This window comes from Dysidea avara, chromosome 1 (genome assembly GCF_963678975.1).
Source record: "Dysidea avara chromosome 1, odDysAvar1.4, whole genome shotgun sequence".
NCBI classification, from domain to species: domain Eukaryota; kingdom Metazoa; phylum Porifera; class Demospongiae; order Dictyoceratida; family Dysideidae; genus Dysidea; species Dysidea avara.
In genome coordinates, this window is record NC_089272.1 from 5,041,281 (window position 1) to 5,060,270 (window position 18,990).

The window sequence follows — 18,990 nt, forward strand, 5'->3', positions numbered from 1 at the left end:
ACCGGGGCGTGTGCACTATCATATCTTGGTCGTTTTCATGCACAGAAATTATTAGAAATAAGCATCTCTATCATGCTGAATCGACAAGCACTGCAGCATCCTATGCCGGCACTGCCAAGATCTACTATTATACAGCTGGTACACGAATCATCATAATGCATGCCTGATGGGCAGTGACATTACACATTAGCTGATCATGAGATGCATTACGGTACTCTCTAACTCACGCGAACATGTCACGGCTTGGTCAAATCCACAACCAAACATCTAGAGTCAACGTTCGTCGTTTTCCTGTCGGTGCATCACGCGATTTCTGATGGAATTTATAGCGCACATAAAGCTTTTCGAATCGCATTAATATTATTTCGAGACTTGCTTTTAAGATAATAACTATGGACCCGAGTAAACATGACTACATCACTAGCTATAGCTATATCCAAGCAAAAGCGACCCTGCGAGGTCTTGCAAGGATTCCCTTAGCTATAATAGACGATGTCTTGGAAAGCTCTTGCAGGAAAAAATGTTGAAAGTATCCTTGCAGGATAGTTTTGCCTGGGTAGGTTACATGCATCAGTTGCTTGCATGCGTTAGGCTCATAACTTCAATTATGTGATAGCTACGTTAGCTACATAAACATTGCAGTGTACCATGTTAACCAGAACTGGATGCCTAAAACATAACAAGTGATTAACAGAGTTGGGGTAGTTGCTTCAGAAAAGTAACTAGTCACTAGTTACTTCTATCCCATGTAACTTAGTTACAGTTACTTTTCAAAAGGTAACTAAATAATCTAGTTACTTTCGTAGTATAAATTATGGCTTGTTTTTTCAGTGCTTTTGTAACATGAATTTTGCTCAGATGTGCATCAGTAAGGGATGCAATACATATGTTCACTTGAAATAACAATTCTGTGGCTATTTTAATTATTGCTACGTCTGTTACTCAAGCTGAATCATAAAGAACAGTACACAGAATCTGTCTACTTAATGTGTTTGTAGCATATATTGCACAAAAATTGAAGTGCTCTTGCTTTTAAAGTATAATTAGTTACACTTATAATGTAACTATTGTAATTAGTTACTATTGTAACTTAGTTACTTTTCAGACAATTACTCCTAGTTACAAGTTACTAAGTAAGTAACTAGTTATATTAGTTACTTTAAAAGTAATCCGTTATGTAACTTAGTTACATAAGTAACTAGTTACCTCCAACTCTGATAACTAATCAGTGATTATTATATCTGTGATTATATCTTTTGCATTCAGAAGGGACTGGACAAATTAGTGTTCTCTGAGAAATCCCGTTCCTTGGCTGCCATTAGCAAAATTGGATCAAGGTACATTTCATTGTAATGAAACCTGCAACTAAAACAGAACACAACAGTTTTTATTTGTTCTTTGTCGATGATAAAACCTGTTTGAAAATCTTTAAAGATTGCAAACTGACACAGAAATTAATTATTTATTGGAACTCCATGAAGATTCTTTTCTGATGAGAAAATGGATTGGTATATGTAGGTCTGGCAAAACAGAAATTTTATATAGACATTTATTGAAAGTTTCTATATCTTCAAGAGAGCTCCACTGTAAATCACTCACTAACACCGATGTGTTAGCACATGAGAGTTATACATCATGCATGGAGGCACGTCATGTCCACACAATACCAAATCAAGTTATAATAACAGGAAGCCTGTTTTCTTACAAGCAACAAACACTAATAATAAGTGACTACAGTTCAGAATGATAGTCAAAAGACTTGTTACTATCACCGCGAACACCTTTCCTCTTTGGCAGTACACCACCTTTAACATACTCCAACAAGAACTGATCTATCTGATGATAAGTGTGTAGAGTGACAACATCCTGTAGATAACACACAAATGGTACATAAAAAGAGTTACTCTCATTTATGGTTCACAACAAACAAGCAGTTTACATGCATTATAAGACGTCCATCAGATTTTAAACAAAATAATTTTGAAACAGTCCACAAATGGTAGCTATCCACACATACATACATATGCATACACATAAATTATTTCAGATTGACACATAATCTGTCCAAGCACTCCGATAATTGAGATTGTAGACTGCAGGGATAATGAAACACCTTCATTTGAGTCTTTCTTGTGGCAACACTTCAATTTGTGGTAACCATTCACGTGGGCATTAATTTATTCCCACAATTGATTTCGGTCTGAGCTTGTATAAAACAAGCAGAGGGCGGTACCACTACCTCACTCACATCAAGGCCCTGCTTGCGTTGATGACTATTTTAGAAATGCAACCACATACCCGGGATACATTTCATTGCACACCGGTGTACATTAGATGTCTCCCTGTAAAGAGGTGTACAGTGGAACCTCAGTTATCCAAACCCCTTGGGACCAGAGGTGGTCCATAAGTCTGAAAAGTCCGTATCTCTGAAACTGTGTATAAATAACATTAAAACAGTATAATCAAATTTAAAAAAAATATCAGTATTTTCAACTTAGAGGTGTACCGATATGGGTTTTGGTATGTACCGGTACCGATACCGATATCTGGATATTGATGCCACCAAAAGAAGCCGATAACCGATAGCCGATCCGATATTTGCATTACAATCAAGTCATAGATGATCTATGTAAAATTGTACATTACTCACTTTATAACAACATGTGGATATATTCATTGCTCACTCTATACCTGCGGTGGTAGTGGTTTGGTTTTCAATTGTGCAATCCAGACAATTAGGCGCCCACAAACATTTTCATGAAGCCTTAAACGGATATGTCTACATTACTCCGCATTTTAACGGTTTGTACGAAGGCTGGTACAGCAAGTTTCCTTGGGTTACCCTGGGACTCTTTTTTTATTACAAGGGTACTATATAACTGTTTCATTTTTAAAGACTGCGATAAGCTTTCCAGCAACAAACACTAGAATCATGCATGTTTGTATGGCTTCTTGTAGCGTAGCACTTGTTGGTAGAGTGAACAATAAGCCACTGGTACAAAACAGCCACATGCATAACGTAGATAACTAATATGTAATCCGTTTATGTACAAACCATTGTTACTGTATAAATATCGGTAGTGATATCGGTCCTCCTACTGTTCTGTACCGATACCAATATTACCATATCGGTGGCCGATATTTTAGCCAATCTGATTATCGGTAAACCCTTATTTCAACTACCCTAATAGAACAGTCACTACTCTAATAGAGCAGTCATTTCCATAATTCGGTTAACCAAGAATCCAGATAAGTGGGGTCCGGATAACTGAGGTTCCACTGTACATGGCAAATGCATCCTCTGGAATTCCTTTGATCTGAGGTGTCAAAGTGTTACATCTATCTATGTATACTGTACAGATAGCTACATGTACAGTACCTGTCTTGGAACAAATTTTTCTTCAGGGATCTTCATTTTGGACTTGTAATATAGGACATTCTTGCTCATGGCTGAATCAGATGGCTCCAACTGTTGATAACTGGCAGCACATTCTGCAGCGTCATTTAACCTACCAACTGGACACATACACACAAACGTTATTACAACTACAACACATAATGTACAAACACTAATACACAGTACAGTGATGAGGCTAGGGTTTTTAACAGGGGGTATCTGAAAATTTAGTACTACAGTGGAACCTCAACTATCTGGGCCCCACTTATCTGGATTCTCGGCTAACCGAACTACGGAAATGGCTGCTTTATTAGAGTACCATACAGTACAAAACTTCGGCAGTAAAAAAGTTGGTAAAAACCCACTATTGAAAAAAAAACTTTGGCGAATAGGGCTTCACCTGAAACTTTTAGCTACCACGTATTGTACCGCCAGGATGCAACACCGCTACATGCGATTGCAAGTGATTAACAACTCACTAATTATGAGGCATGGCAGCCGTTTCGATTGCGAATCTTTATCCCTCACATTGAGGAATGATGACTCACGATGGAAATGGCTGCCACACCCCTTAGTTAGCAAGTCTTTTAATTGCTTGCACTTACATGTAGCGACATTGCATTCGAGTGGTAGCAACTGTACAAGTGTAAGCATCGTTCGCTGGTTCTTGCAATGTCGAGAGCAATGTTTGGATTTTCATGAACTCTTGTGAGACAATGAACCTCATGATAATCGAAGGGAACGCTTAGAAAAATACCCACGATATGCCTGTCATGGTACTTCAATACCCATCCTTTCAACATGGCTAATCTGCTCATGTGATTTCTAAAAATAATTGGCAGATAAAACTTTGGCGATTGTAATGAAATTTGCCTAATTTGCCAAATTTTTACTATACGGTAGTGACTGTTCTATTAGGGTAGTTGAATAATACTGATATTTTTACCATTATCTATTTTATATTATACTGTACGGAGGGAAACTTTGGAGGGAGAAAAATTTGGCAAATCAAGCAAAATATCAGTGTTGCAAAATAAAATTTGGCGAATTGTTAGCAAAGCACACGCCCTATTTAATTAATTAGATTACTAATCGCTGTGCCTGGCCCTGAAGCGAGAACTTACAGAGTGCCACGCCTCTCAGCGGTTTGGCACCTGGAGTCAGCTACCAACTAAAAGGTAATACCATATAGACAGTAGATCTACACCCTCTGGAATAGTGAATATCATACTTAATATGGTAGGACTTGCTACTTGTCATGCCCGTTTCGAGGTGAAGTTTAAGGATAACACGTGTACAGTAACTATAGCTACCTAGTGAGGTAGTCGAGGCAGGCTTGGCTTCATGCCTGGCCTACTATCCCTTGGTTGAATAGAAAATTGATTAGTTTGATGCTTGGTTTGCTATTTTCTTCGCCACCAAAATATTTGGATGGGGAAAATTTGGTGAATTCATGGTCATTCGCCAAATTTTTACGGCACCAAAGTTTCCCTCCATACGGTACAGTTTCAGATATGGACTTTTCAGACTTATGAACCACCCCTGGTCCCAAGGAGTTCGGATAACTGTATGATATACTGCACAATGATTTAGCTGAATGAAATAATGAAGCCAATTTAGCAGTATGCCAGCAAAAAATTTTAAGCTCTGAGATTAGATTTTCATTCACTTTTAATTAATAATCACAGTCAACCCAATGCTTTTGTGAAGTAACCGTAGGGAATCCCAATCTATACTACTCCATCAGAGTACCTTAATCACTTTAGTGAAATCGGAATTGAAAAATATTGCTAATGGCTTAATGTACATATGCAATGCTAAAATATAGTGGTAATTTTCTAGTGTTCCACTGGTACAGAAAAATACCTACCGATCAATCCAATACCGATACCAGGAACTTATAAGCGCTGAGCTCCTGCCGATACCCAGCAGTGAAATTTACTGATGCAGATAGCAATAACAAGAATTGCCAAATAATTCCATGTTTGTTCATGGCTATATTGCTTGTAGCATTCACACTAGTGTTTTATGACAAAATGCGTATTTTTCAAGTTCGCTATATTTGACTGTTCTTTTAGAATTTTTATTATGCTGCAACTGTCAAACATAATGTTAGAGTTGCACGTTCCTCAATGTTTAACAAAGCAAGTTCTGTACCTTTTTATGTTAGAATAACACTTAACACTACTTCCGGCCTGATATACCCCAAGGTTTGCTAGCATAACATTAACGATGATCATTGGTGCAAGCATTTATTAGTCAGTATCAGAACAGCTTAATAATCAATACCAAATAGACAACATCGACTCCAATCCAATACTGATCTGATTATCAGTGGAACACTAGATTTTGCTACAGCTATAGGCTGGATAGAGTCAACACAGCATTAAACCTGAGCTATAGCTAGACTGCTATGGAGTTAAAATTTAAAGGGAGTTTTGACCCAACTCCTTTAAGAATCCCATCACCACTGCCATTTTTAAAGTTTGAAAAAAAAACACAGCATGATTAATATACCTTAATTACGCTTAATATTTTCACCTACCAGTGTAGTACACAAACTGGAGATAGCTGAATATGGATGCCAAGTATCCTTTTTGTTTCACACCATTAACAGTGCTCATCTGTCTATAACAATCAACCTTACACTGGACCATCGGCTCAATGACTTTAGCCATCAAAGTGTACACATCCTCTGTTGTAGCCTCCTGGTCCCGGTACATATTGTCATTACTATCACTGACATTTATATACATTACATCTTCACAGTAAAGTCTACACTCGTCCATGTCTTTCTTATACAGAGAAAAACAAGCCTCAAAGTTGTCGCTTGCTTTCAGCCATTCTTTCTGTTTATAAGCACTCATGCCATTCTTGTAGTACTCCTGTTGAGCACTAACCCCAGATTCTCTGAACACCGTAAAGTTATTAGAACTAATCTCCAGTCTCTGACGATAAAATGATACACTACCCTTAATGCTTTCTTCATCTGGGTGCTTAAAGAAGTAAGAGAAAGCACACTTAGCACCTTTATCAGATTCATTCACCTGTAGTGTGAGAAGAGCAGACAATGAATAGCAAAAGACAGATTTGTGCCATATAACACATGTGTGTACAAACCAAACATACTGTACCTTCAGTAATCATAGAGAGGCACGACTACACATTGTAATACGATATATTATGATCATTTCTAGCTATCGTGTTTACACAATTAATTATGAATTGGGTGCCATTCTAGTTGTGTGTGCTGCTGCTATATTACACTAAGTGAGTGTGTTGTATTAGAGTAATTGAACAGAGTAATAGCGGGAAAATATTCTGTTAACATAAATGATGCAAATCTTGGCCTTCTTCAACTATAGCATAGCGTCATCATTCTGTTGTAAAGAAACTATGGGTACACACTTCAGAGTTTCTATATGATGCACTCCACAAAAGTGTACCAAAAATTAACAGTAACATTGACCACACACAACTGACATGATAGGACTGTACCTGGAAGTAGGAGTACTGCAGATAATCATAATATTTGGCTTTGTTTATTTCCTTCAAGATGAAACTGGATGTGACTTTCAATTCCATTCCCAAGTTCTCCTTCTTACAACGTGACACACAATTTCCTTCTGCAGCCATCTTCAGATATTGCTGCACAAATGGCATACGGCTGCTCACTCGGCTTAGCAAGGCTTTCTGCTTGTCCGTTAAATTGGGTTCAGATTCAGCCCGACATTGCTGCAGACACGAGATGGACTTGTTACGATATTCTTGATGTAGAGGTATCACTGGTTCCATCAAGGCAATAGCACCATTGTGCTCATTTAGCGTATAACTTTCTGTTGCTTGTCTGTATAGTGATGTAAAACTCTGACTGTTCTCTTCCAAAGATCGACCACCCTGCAAGTAATCAAATGATTACACACCATCTGTGAATTGTGCTGCACACATTATGTGCTACTGTGTTATGTAAAGTTATGCCTTATTTTACTCTATTTTTATTAAAATTTAGTACAGCAAGACCTTATCAACGATTTATTGACAAGTTGCAAAACATACAGCTGCACATACATGTGTTGTATCTATTTTACTGTTGAAACGCACTGCCATTAGGAGAAATATGATGCTAATCCATTTTAAGGAGGAAAGTGCTACTGAACTGCATGCAAAATAAATGTAGCAGTAAAATATTTGCATGAAACTCATATCAAAACATCAGGGGCCAAACAAAATGAAACATTTTATATGTACGTACGTATGTACATATATGTAGATACCTAATATTTCAAAGCAGACAAAAGTAAAAGGCACATAACTAAATACACTTCTAAAAAGTAATTTGCTATCGATGGATTTAATGCATACATTGTTTAACCAGATACAAGGTATCACATTACTTATTCTTCGTACAAAATAAATATTACTACCTTAAGCTCACCTTAGCAATGTCAGGAAAATTTAGCAATTGCATGCTGAGAGAAAATTTAAGCAGTGACTGTTTCGTTAAGAAGTTCAGACCTTATCACATATGTACATAACTTTTGAGATATATTTATTTCACAGAGTTTATCTACTCATAAACACAGGGGTTTAATTATGGGCGATACTTGAGAGAATGCTAAGAATCTTCATGGAAAATAATTCCTTGCCGCTAAATTTGTCCTAACTAAAAAGCCTTGCTTAAGGTAGTTATTCCATCATATCTTACCAGGTGCTGGTCACCTGGAGCCTCCTTCTTGTATGAAACAAGAGGGGAGAAGTGGACCAATTGCTGTAAAAATAATAATAATGCTCATAAGCACTGAGTATAAGGGACCTATTGTACCCAACACACAAGACAATATCTAAGTACAGTAGTGTAGAGTCGGGTTGTTAAGTACATGTATCTATTAAGCGCATATTATTTGTTAAGCGCATATACATTTCTTGTAACTAACCATGGATGATAAGCGCACATGGCCAAATGCGACGATTAAGTTACACACAGCAAAAAACGGCAAGAAAAGCTGAAAGTACTGAAAAATTACGTCTCCCTTGAGGTCTCCCTCACTATGTATACAGCAAATCAGCCATCTGGATAGTGATAATCTTGTTTTCACGAAGGATTTTGCCCAGAAATGGAGTCAAATATCCTTACACACTGGCATGGTTACCAGCACAAACTATTAACTACTCTATTACAACGTAGTGATTCCATGATACACTCACCATAATTATTTATTAGGCGTATGCACCTAACAGATGGTATGATTTTTACAAAAAGTTTTCTCCAAAAATTCTAAGCACATGCGCTTAACAACCCGACTTTACGGGTATACTATACAGTGTATATTAGATGTACGTACAATACTAAGGTGTACGTATCCATATGTACATGCAGAGCAGCCAGAACTACAAAACTGAAGCAAGGAAGAAAGAACAGAATAGTACCATACATTAACTGGGCATAAATATGTATACATAAGAACGTACAGTACGTGTATGTAGAATAATAATGTTCATTACATCTCTTCAAGAAATACAGCAGCTCAGTAAAATATGTGTATCACAAGTACAAGGATTTTTTAGGGATGAAAGAAATAAAAAAGTAGTGAAACAAAGGAGGTTGCCTATACCTGAAGACATACTTGTGGATATGAATATGTGACCTAATTTTAGAAAACCGTCAATATACATACATGTATCAAAATTCATTTTATTGGTTCTTTGCTGTCTACAGGGACAGAGGAATGGATTGGTTAAGTTTCAGCTTCATAAGTTAAGCAGTGTGGGAAATACAGCAGTAGACACCCGGACGAGCAAATAAATCAATATGTACAGAAGATATCGAGAAAATAATCTACAGGCGCTTACATAAACCATCATAACGTGCATATACAATGGCGTACGAAGTTGAATCTTTGCTTATTGTATTCGCCATGAATTTGTGAATCCACCAAGGTATAGTTTTTGCCAAAGGTATTCTTCTGTGATCCGGAAGGAAGGCAAATTCATTGAAGAAAAATCGTCGTAAATTCTTTTGTCACCACAACATAAACAAACGTCTGTAAATCAGAAACCCACATGTGTATGAAGATGTAACAAGTAGTTTTGAACTCCCTATGAATAGGGGAACACGATGATTCCCAGGATTTATCCACCGGAGTGTCAATTCACCGACCAGCAAGGCGATAAAAACTTGTGTAAATTTTTTCTGAAGCTTGTGTTTTTTACCCATTGTGTTTGAATGCATTTTATTACAAAAGTACTATTGTGTGCATATCGACGGTTTTCTAAAATTAGGTCACATATAGGAATTAAATGTTCACAAGTATATCTTCAGGTATGTATAGGCAACCTTCCTTGTTTCACTACTTTGGTCCTTTCCTGGTACTTATTTGTATACACATTATTATGACTGGTGAACCCATGCATACTACATTTGAAGAAAGAATGGTACCAGGCAGTCCAGGATTATTATTTTCATCTGAAAACACACCCCAACTATTAATTATTGAAAAATAGCGAAGTGTCTATTATGCTTTGTTATCAGCTATGTTCAACCCATTACACAGTGTTACAAACAAAGAATACTACGAGAAGGACTTCTGCAATCAATCCAGCCACAATGGAAAATTTAGATGATTCCTGTTAGCTACGTACTAGCGTAGGGAGGTGATCATGTGTTGCTACCGCGAATTGTGGTACTTGCGCTGTCAACAAAGATAAATGGAATACAAACAAGGACAGTTCATGCATGAAGCATGCATTGTGGTATCCATAAGACACCTAACAGGCTGCAGCAAAGTTGAACTGCTAAGCCTTTAGCCGTTATCTAGTTATGTCAGTCAGTCAGACAGTCATTAGAAAATCCAAGTTGTAGCTACCTACTGGAAGTATTTCAGGGCATACTGAAGGCAATTTTTGGGTTTGTATATACCTAACCAATACTGCCAAGTCACCATTAAGGCAGACAAAAGCGTGTACTACACAGCACATGTAGACGACACACTCACCCTGATGATCTTCACCATCCTAATATAAAATGTCAAGGTGGCATTTGGTGGGATCTTCTCACCTACTCCAGCCTCACCATAGCCCAGACTAGCTGGGAATGTTATCCTTCTTCTCTCCCATAAACAAGTTCCCATTAATCCTCGGTCCATCCCTCGTATTATCAGACCTTTACCAAGAGCCACAATATATGGAGTGTTGTAGTCAAAACTGTCAAGAAAGAAAGTCACACAAATGCACTGCATAATTGTCTTAAGTGAGTTATAAAATACATAGTTTAGTGAAACAATATTGTCCATTACATGGTACCTCAATTACAATACATTGACACCTCTCTTAAAGAGGAGGGTGGTCAACTATATTACTAAGCTATTACAGTAAAGTATGAGTGTGTGTTGAATATACATAATATTATGTCGTTGTAGATGCTATTGTAATAAAATAAAACAAACCACCAGTACATCATAAGATTATGATGATAGATATACACTGTAGTGCACAAAAAAACACACGGCTAAACATTATTTGCTCAAAAAAATACACATGGATACTTAGAATATCTTGGCGGATCATTGTTTCGTTTACATATTTTAATCAGACTAAATACATACATATACAGTGAGTCACACTATATTCTATTGTTTGCATACAGTCTTGAATAATTTTTAGTGCTGATTACCACAAGCATATTAAATTTCATGGGTTAAATTTTTGTGGCTTATAAAAACATAAACAAAAATGCAAGTGTATTAAATTTTGAGGGTAAAAATTTTCGTGGTTTAATCCTGACAAGTATAGAAATTTGTGGGTTCAGAGTTATAGTTTACCTCACCTCAATGCTAGCGCTGTGATTGTTGGACTGGGCATGATGTGTACTTTGCAATACAATGAGGGAGGACGTATACTAAAACCAATCGCTCAAGCAACACATGGTCTCATGATGGATAGTGATGAAACAAACCATGTTTCACGCCACGGATGAATCTTACCTGCTGGAATAACTGGTCACAGATACTTGAAGAAATCCGTCCTGTGGTTTACAATCTGGCACTGTCGTCATGTCGCACATTAATGTCTACATTATTAGGATTCTAAGGAAGGTGCGTTGATGACTACAGTTCTCAGGTTTGCTCGAGGTGCTACGTGAGTTTCACGTGGATTACTTTTCATGAATTAGGTTAAAACACAATTTTATATATCACAAAATTTTCTACACTGTACTGCTGACACACAGGAATAATTCAACCTACGAGTGTGGTCAAACTGAAAGTCAACAGTCAACATGAAGAATATGAAACTCAAAACTATAACTATTGATTCATCATGAAGTCACAGGGAATGACTGCCCTTACAAACCTGAAGTGTATTTAAACTAATGTGGTATTGTTAGATTATCTATTGTGTGCTCTAAACTCTTCTCCCCTGTTACAAGGAATCTTTACAAGGTCAATCTATACACATTAGCTGACCTCTACAGTGATATTATTAGACCAACCATAGGAGCACAGTACAAGCCATACACCCCCTAACCTTTTCCTCTATATGCTACATTATTATCATACCAAACGTCTCATGTTACAAATGGTAACTCATAAAACAAACACTAAATCATAAGGTAAAACCAATGCTGTATTCCAAGAGGTAGCCAACCTCCCACGCAAACTTCAAAATTGTGTACAAGAGTCCCAATATTTAAGTATTTCAAAACGTATTTCTGTATTATTTCATGGATTTATAATTGGATTTCTCAGATAGTATACGAGTCCCAGCTTGTGAGCTACCCCTTGCTGTATTCCAAATCTAGCACTGAGTACGAGATATATACAAGCAGACTAGTGCATGAAGTGCAAGCCCAACATTGTAGTTAACTCAAAGCAAAGAGTATTGAAGGTCAGGATAAAATTTTAGCGGGTCAATACTGTGACAAACAAACCTCTGTCTGCATGGCAGCCCCTTGCCATAAGTATAAAAATGTTAAGGAGGTGGCTGCAAAGCCCTTTGGCACATCAGAAAATAATTAATTACACACTTGTCATTAACCGTACCTCTTTCCAAACTCCACCCCGCTATCAAACAACCTCCCCACGTAGTGATAATGCATGATGTCGTTTGTCTTGGCACTGTCCACGCAGTCATCAGGACGATACAAGATCTTCACCTTCAAACCATCCCCCCAATCTTCCTCTGCAAGCGGGCCTGCCGCTGATGTCAGTGAGACCAGCACGGCACAACCAGTCAACAACCATACCAACCAACAAGCCATCCCTGGAACAATGAGCTAGGAACAATGAGCTAGGAACAATGACTTCCGGATACTAAGATTTTACGAAAACGGAGAAAACAATCGTCACGTGGTGTCTTTTTTTTTTGCTTTTCACGAGCCTCGGCACGAGCACTGTAAGGTAGACGTCTTGGCTCACTTCTAGGGTGTGGAACTCGATCGCGGTAGTGTAATACTGTGAGTTAGCGATGCTGAAGCTGTGGATTGTGTGTGATTGTGACACAAGTGCTGTGACAGGCATTTGTGTGAGATTGTGTAACATGTGTACTCTCGTACTTTCAAGTTGCACTGAAGACTCGGACCATACTGTGTTGTAAAACGCCATAGCAAAAGAGTGCCATACTATAAATATTCACATTGAAAAGGTTAATTAACAATTAAGCTAATTGGCAGCCAGACAGGCTGACTGCAGGGCAAGTGTCGGCTTCCCTGATATTGGTTTGAGAAAATCTGTGAGGTAATTGTGTGTGTCTTTCTATACTGATGTGACCAAAAAAGTAAACACTGTGTGACACTATAGAGTATGGTTGAAACTGGGTCAATACTACTGACCAGAATGATCCGCTGGCCTGGAAATGGGACCCGGTTTAATTAAAACAGATACATTCATAAGAGTGTATTTTTGGCACAATGATGTTGGTGCCTGGCTCCGTTATGATGATTGATTAGTGGGTGTAACTCCACAAACAGCAATGTGTATTCCCAAGAAGTGGGTGTGGTTGTTTGTTTGCCAAAAGTACAGTCCCTAATCTGGCTCCATGTATATTTCTGTGGGTGTGGCTCCACATAAGTATATGAGAATATACCAACGCTTACAATAATTAACCCTCTTATGAGGACATGCACTTACGATTCTGAAGCATGATAAAACATGTTAGTTCATCATTGAGCACGAACCAATCTGGATCGAACCATGAAATAGAATTATGTCCACTTTGAGGAAATGCATTACCTACTACTCTGCGTATATTATGAGCAATGATCTGAAGTAGGGTTGGAACGAATGTACAAATACATCCTCCGACGCTTCTTTTCAAAATGTTACCAAAGCTTTGTTGCAGATGTCATGTCAACAATTAATAACCACAATTGATGGTTCTTAGGATGTACACTGTAGCACAAACTCCTACACTTTGTTATAGCTCCAGTATAACCATTGTTTAAACTATAATTACATCAAAAAATACATTAATGGCAGCTTCCACAGGGAGTGACAATACTTGTGCAACTGGTTTAACATGTTGGTATCCATGGTAATGAAGCTTTGGTGGGATAAAACAGCATCCGAATGTTATGAAACCGAACGAAGCTTTGAACTATTTGTCTCAACCCTAATCTGAAGTCATTTGTCCATATCACTGCAGCCATACTCTGGACTAATAGAACCCTACGAACATCATGGGGCTAACTTGACTGAACATTACACAATAAAAGCTTAGTCCTGACTGAGATTTTACATGATACTGGCTTTGGTGAGTATATATGAACTCAATTTGTATACTATAGCAGACTTATACGCTACTGTGTAAAGTGTTGGTTGAAATGTGATCTAAATCTCTAAAATGCTGGTGCAAGTTCAAACAGTTGCTTGTTCAGGAGAAGGTGCAGCAAGAATGATATCTGAATCTCTGTAGTTGAGTGCTATCAAATGTAAAATTCTGCAAAAATTATCAATAAAGCTCTACACGTGTAAGAATCATGTTTCCTACACAAGGGTAAAGTTCCTTCCAGCACTTTACCCCAAAATTATGATTTCTTATTTAATTTGGAATATGTTTTGTGCTTTAGAGCTGAATCAGTGTTTCCTGATTGTTCTATTAGAGTAAACGACTGTTCTATTAGAGCATCTCAATCTTATTGATCTTTATCATTCACTTTTGGTATAAATAATCAGCCAAGAAATTAGTTAATTTGACACTATTAAGTATTTATGATATGAAAATCAGCAATAATGTATGTGCTTGGTATAGACTGCATAGTTTAATCCTTCAAACTCCATAAGGTGTTACAAACCAAATTAAAATTTTGCGAACAATGATGGTAAAACTACACGACCATTGAGCATATTAACAATATTAAAGTACTCTATATACACTGTAGCAAATCAGTACATTTTATACAAGAGATCAATCAATATACTCTAATAGAACTATCACACATGATAAAGTAACAATTGTTTCAGCTGCTTACTCTTACTTTGGCAGGTGCTCACTGATTAGTTGTGACTAAATTTCCTGTAAACACTAATGCAATAATGCCTGCCAAGGTGACTAATTCTACTACAAGCAAAAACAAATTCTATTATAAGCGGGATGAAGTAAATTGTAAAAGTCTGTACTATATTAGGCTGTCACCTGCTCATTCCATACTACAGTACAAGTACACAGAAAATTTGGAATTTTCAACTGACCATAGCACATCGATAAAAAGTACTGAAATAAGTTGGAGTAGTACACGATATTAAATCACAGTAAAACAATAAGAAGTGTTATATCCATACTGTGCTCATGATACCATAATGGAAATGCACAGTATGGATATAACACTTCTTATTGTTTTACTGTGATTTAATATCGTGCACTATTCCAACTTGTTTCAGTACTTTTTATTGATGTGCTATGGTCCCTACTCTAGTTGAAAACTCCTAATTTTTCTGTGTACTTGTTTGTTAACTTTTTTTTGTAAATAATTATTATGACTGGTGAACCCACGTATACCGCATCTGAAATGGTACCATGCACCCCAATTACCATCTGAAAAGTGAAGTATCCATTACGCTTCGTTGTCAGCTTTGTTCAACCTGTTACGTAGCATTTCGAATCAAGAACTGTTCAAAAAGCACCTCTGTAATCCACACATATCAAAAGAAATGATGCCGCCTGCCCCAGTTATATCAATTATCGTCTAAAAAGTGAAGTATCCGTCATGCTTCGTTGTCGGCTATGTTCAACCCGTTACATAGCAGTACGAATCAAGAACTGTTTAAAAAGTGCCTCTGCTATCAAAATAGCCACTATGACAAATACGGATAATTTCCGTTACCGTTACGAAGGGGAGCCATCACGTGCTATCTCCAAATCAGACCGAGATGCATTGTAATTAGGCAATTGCACATAACTAATTAGCCAATGACCGAGATCGTCCGTATTTCTGATTTCACGTGCTATCGCCAAATCAACACCTTTCACTGTCAGCAAAGATGAATAGGACACAAAGAAGGACACTGGTGAGTCCATGAAGAATGTATTGTACGTACTGCGGTATGCCAAAAGGCACCTGTCAGGCCAAAGCGACGTCGAACAGTGAAAAAATCAAGCCCGTAGCCTAAGCCGTTATCAAGTTACACTTGTCTGAAGGCATCAGTCAGTTACTCAGTCAGTCAGTCACTAGAAAATTCCATTAAATAAATTATTTTTTAAATTCTGTAGTAACTTGTTGAAAGCATTTTGGGTCAATCCGAAAGCTTGTCTGGGCTTGGTTTTACCTAACCAATACTGCCTCATCGTCGTCAGGGGAAATTGAGGCTGTTTTTTGGGTGATATTATTTCGTGGGCCACGCTTACTCCTTTGTGGTCCCTACTATACAGTTACTATCGTACTGTATGATAATTATGTGATTGCACAATGCTTTGTGCATTCAATATTAATCTGGTGTTGTGTTATTTTAATATTAGAATGGTGAACATGTCTCAGTTATGGACAATACTGTTGGTTGCTATGGTGACAACTTGTTTACTGTCCAAGGAAACACATGCAGACCACGTAAATCGAGGTAAAGGATAATGTCATAAAGGATTTTACTTGCCATCATATTCCTATGTACATGTTGGTTTAGTAACATGTGTATTGTAGATGCAAAAAGACAAGAGTTCTGCAATGCCAGAAAGATCCCTTATTAAAATCAAAGAATGTTTATTTCATAAGTTTCATGTTAGGAGCCACCAAAGGTGGTAAAACAACATGTAGCTTAATGTGCAACAAAGGAAATTACATTATTATATTTAAAAAACCAGACATTTCCCCCAGTTTAAAAATAATTATTATGTACAGTGGAACCTGTTTGAGGTGGTCACTTTCAGGCCAACGTTGTGGGCCTTGATAGGCAGGTGAGTGTTTTAGACAAATCAATGAAGTTTTAGCTATTTGATGTATGTATGTTTGTGTAATCACGCTAGAAATGAAGTGCAATATATATCCATTTTAAAAGTTTCTCTACCAGCGTTGTTACTTGTGTATGGACATTTTACTCTTTTGTTCATTGGGTCAGCCATTTTTTCCCAAAAATCTCCAAGGCAACAAGCTCTTGTTGGTACATGCATACACTGTATACATGCACTGATCAACTCTTACAGTAAAATACATTGTGTAGGAATAGGACAGTATTTCTGTTAGTCAAGATAATTTTTTCTTTATACAGATTGTGGAAAAGCTAGACATAGGCCACAGTCATGTCTACCTGGAGACAAGCACAAAGATGTACCTTCCCCTGAGGGAGAAGATTACGCTGCATGTCATATCTTTAAGTCATCAAGCTGCTGTACTGCTGATTTCACCCAACAGTTGTCTAGAGCAACAGTCACTAATATAGATGGCTTTCACTGGAACAGATGTGGAAACCTGTCCAAGAGCTGTGAAGAATATTTTGTCCAGATTGAGTGTTTTTATCGCTGCTCCCCAAATGTTGCTCACTGGCAATCAGCAACGTTCCCATCAGCTTTCAACTGTGCCCCAGTATGTCGTGAGTTTTGCAACGAATGGTTCACTGCATGTGCAGATGATATGAGTTGTGTCAGTAATTGGATTACTGACTGGGATACAGCTGAAAATGGTTCTAATTACTGCCCAGTAAATAGCACTTGCTCAACATTCCGTGAGCTTTACACTGATGGTCGTGGACTGTGTGAAACACTTTGGGGTAACTCCTTCCTGTATTCCAATGATTCAGCCACTGACCCTAATCGACGGTGCCTAGTGCCATCATTTCCAGCTGGTCAAACCAATCCTAACGATGAGGTAGTTATGAGGCTACTGGGAGGATGTTGTCAAGATGTAGCTACCACATCGATGGTCTTCACTTTAGTCATTCTCATTCTTACCTTGGTCATGTAATCACATCATCGGCTTCCATTAAAAACACAAATTTCAATCTTTAGATTTGTAATTGCAATCTTAGAAACATTTTGTTTTATAGAGACCTCTATTGTTTGTATGTTATTAACTAGCACCTGCTTTACTGCATATACAGATCTACACAGCTATTATACATATCTCCGAGTGGAAATATGTTTGGTACAAAAATAGTCTAATGTTAATATTGTTGTATAACTTCCTTTGGGGTCTTGTAATTCTATGAAACCTAACAAAATACAACAGAAAGATGTGAAGAGCCATGACAAGGTTGCTAATAGCTGTGGCTTCTATCATCTATAGGTCAAAAGTGATATGGAGCATATCTGTACTGTAAATAGAGTTGCTTTCAATTACACAAACACTTTGTATTCAATGGTATTAGTTTGAAGACTGTTGCTATCTAAGAATCCTGGAAGCATCCAGGTTGTCACTATGGTTTAATTTCAATCAACTAATCACATTTATTTATCAATGGATAAAACACTGTATATACACATTAGGCCTGAGGCCATTCACAGTATCCATATCCTATTAGTGACCAATCTAGTAATTAACTGTTGGTGCAGAGATTACAAAGCTAGGTAAGTCGTTCCATTGATTGATTATTCGGTGACTGAAAAAGTTCTGTTTTATTGAAGTGTTGGCTCTGTAAAGTTTTAGCTAGTGTCCTCGATTACATTTGCTACATTTATAGTTTCATTGAAACATTCTTTAAAATACAAACCACTTCATAGCAGGTGTTAGAATAATACAAGCAGCTCTACAGCTGCTCAAGAGTCTTTTGCATCATTTTAACACAGCTCCTTTGGAAATGTTTACCTCAAAGATGCTACAATTGTTACAGTAGTTTCCAGATGGCAGCACTATACACTTGTAACACTTCTATATTTTGTAAACAACAGGTATTTTTTTTGTTTAGGTATAATGTAGAAATTTACTTTGAAACTGAAGTGTATAAACTGACTAGTTAAATATAGGCATAAGTCAATCAGTCATCCAGCATATTATGCTCCATCATTCTTCATGATAAACTGTTTATTTTATGATAATACTGTAATAATCTGTACTTGCGTAAGGTTGCACAGTTCACCAGTTCCCACAAAAACTAGAATGTGTATATATACTGTGCTCTTTTTTTTGGTTCAGTCACTCACTTTAGATCTCTAAATGCAGACATAATATTAATTATGTG

General features: G+C 37.3%; 2 protein-coding genes across 2 annotated transcripts; one reads left to right on the forward strand and one right to left on the reverse strand.

The window, feature by feature from the left end:
- Positions 1 to 1,666: 1,666 nt before the first annotated feature.
- On the reverse strand, positions 1,667 to 12,721 carry LOC136253986 (cartilage-associated protein-like). Its single transcript, XM_066046633.1, has 6 exons — positions 12,433 to 12,721; positions 10,390 to 10,597; positions 6,896 to 7,294; positions 5,943 to 6,444; positions 3,380 to 3,516; positions 1,667 to 1,866 (listed from the first exon to the last, which is right to left on the reverse strand). Exons 1-6 carry the CDS (start codon positions 12,648 to 12,650, stop codon positions 1,732 to 1,734), a joined length of 1,599 nt encoding a protein of 532 aa, XP_065902705.1. The 5' UTR covers positions 12,651 to 12,721; the 3' UTR covers positions 1,667 to 1,731.
- LOC136253997 (riboflavin-binding protein-like) lies at positions 12,695 to 17,980 on the forward strand. Its single transcript, XM_066046641.1, has 3 exons — positions 12,695 to 12,845; positions 16,343 to 16,440; positions 17,086 to 17,980. Exons 2-3 carry the CDS (start codon positions 16,344 to 16,346, stop codon positions 17,775 to 17,777), a joined length of 789 nt encoding a protein of 262 aa, XP_065902713.1. The 5' UTR covers positions 12,695 to 12,845; position 16,343; the 3' UTR covers positions 17,778 to 17,980.
- The last annotated feature ends 1,010 nt before the right edge of the window (positions 17,981 to 18,990 follow it).

Bases quoted from the DNA above. Each gene is read 5' to 3' on its own strand.
- LOC136253986 (XM_066046633.1), bottom strand. From the start codon at position 12,650: ATGGCTTGTTGGTTGGTATGGTTGTTGACTGGTTGTGCCGTGCTGGTC. The intron at 7,295-10,389 runs GTGAGTGTGTCG...GATTACTTGCAG, and splicing joins GGATGGTGAAGATCATCAGG to GGTGGTCGATCTTTGGAAGA. The intron at 1,867-3,379 runs GTACTGTACATG...TGTTATCTACAG, and splicing joins AAAAATTTGTTCCAAGACAG to GATGTTGTCACTCTACACAC.
- LOC136253997 (XM_066046641.1), top strand. From the start codon at position 16,344: ATGGTGAACATGTCTCAGTTATGGACAATACTGTTGGTTGCTATGGTG. The intron at 16,441-17,085 runs GTAAAGGATAAT...TTCTTTATACAG, and splicing joins TGCAGACCACGTAAATCGAG to ATTGTGGAAAAGCTAGACAT.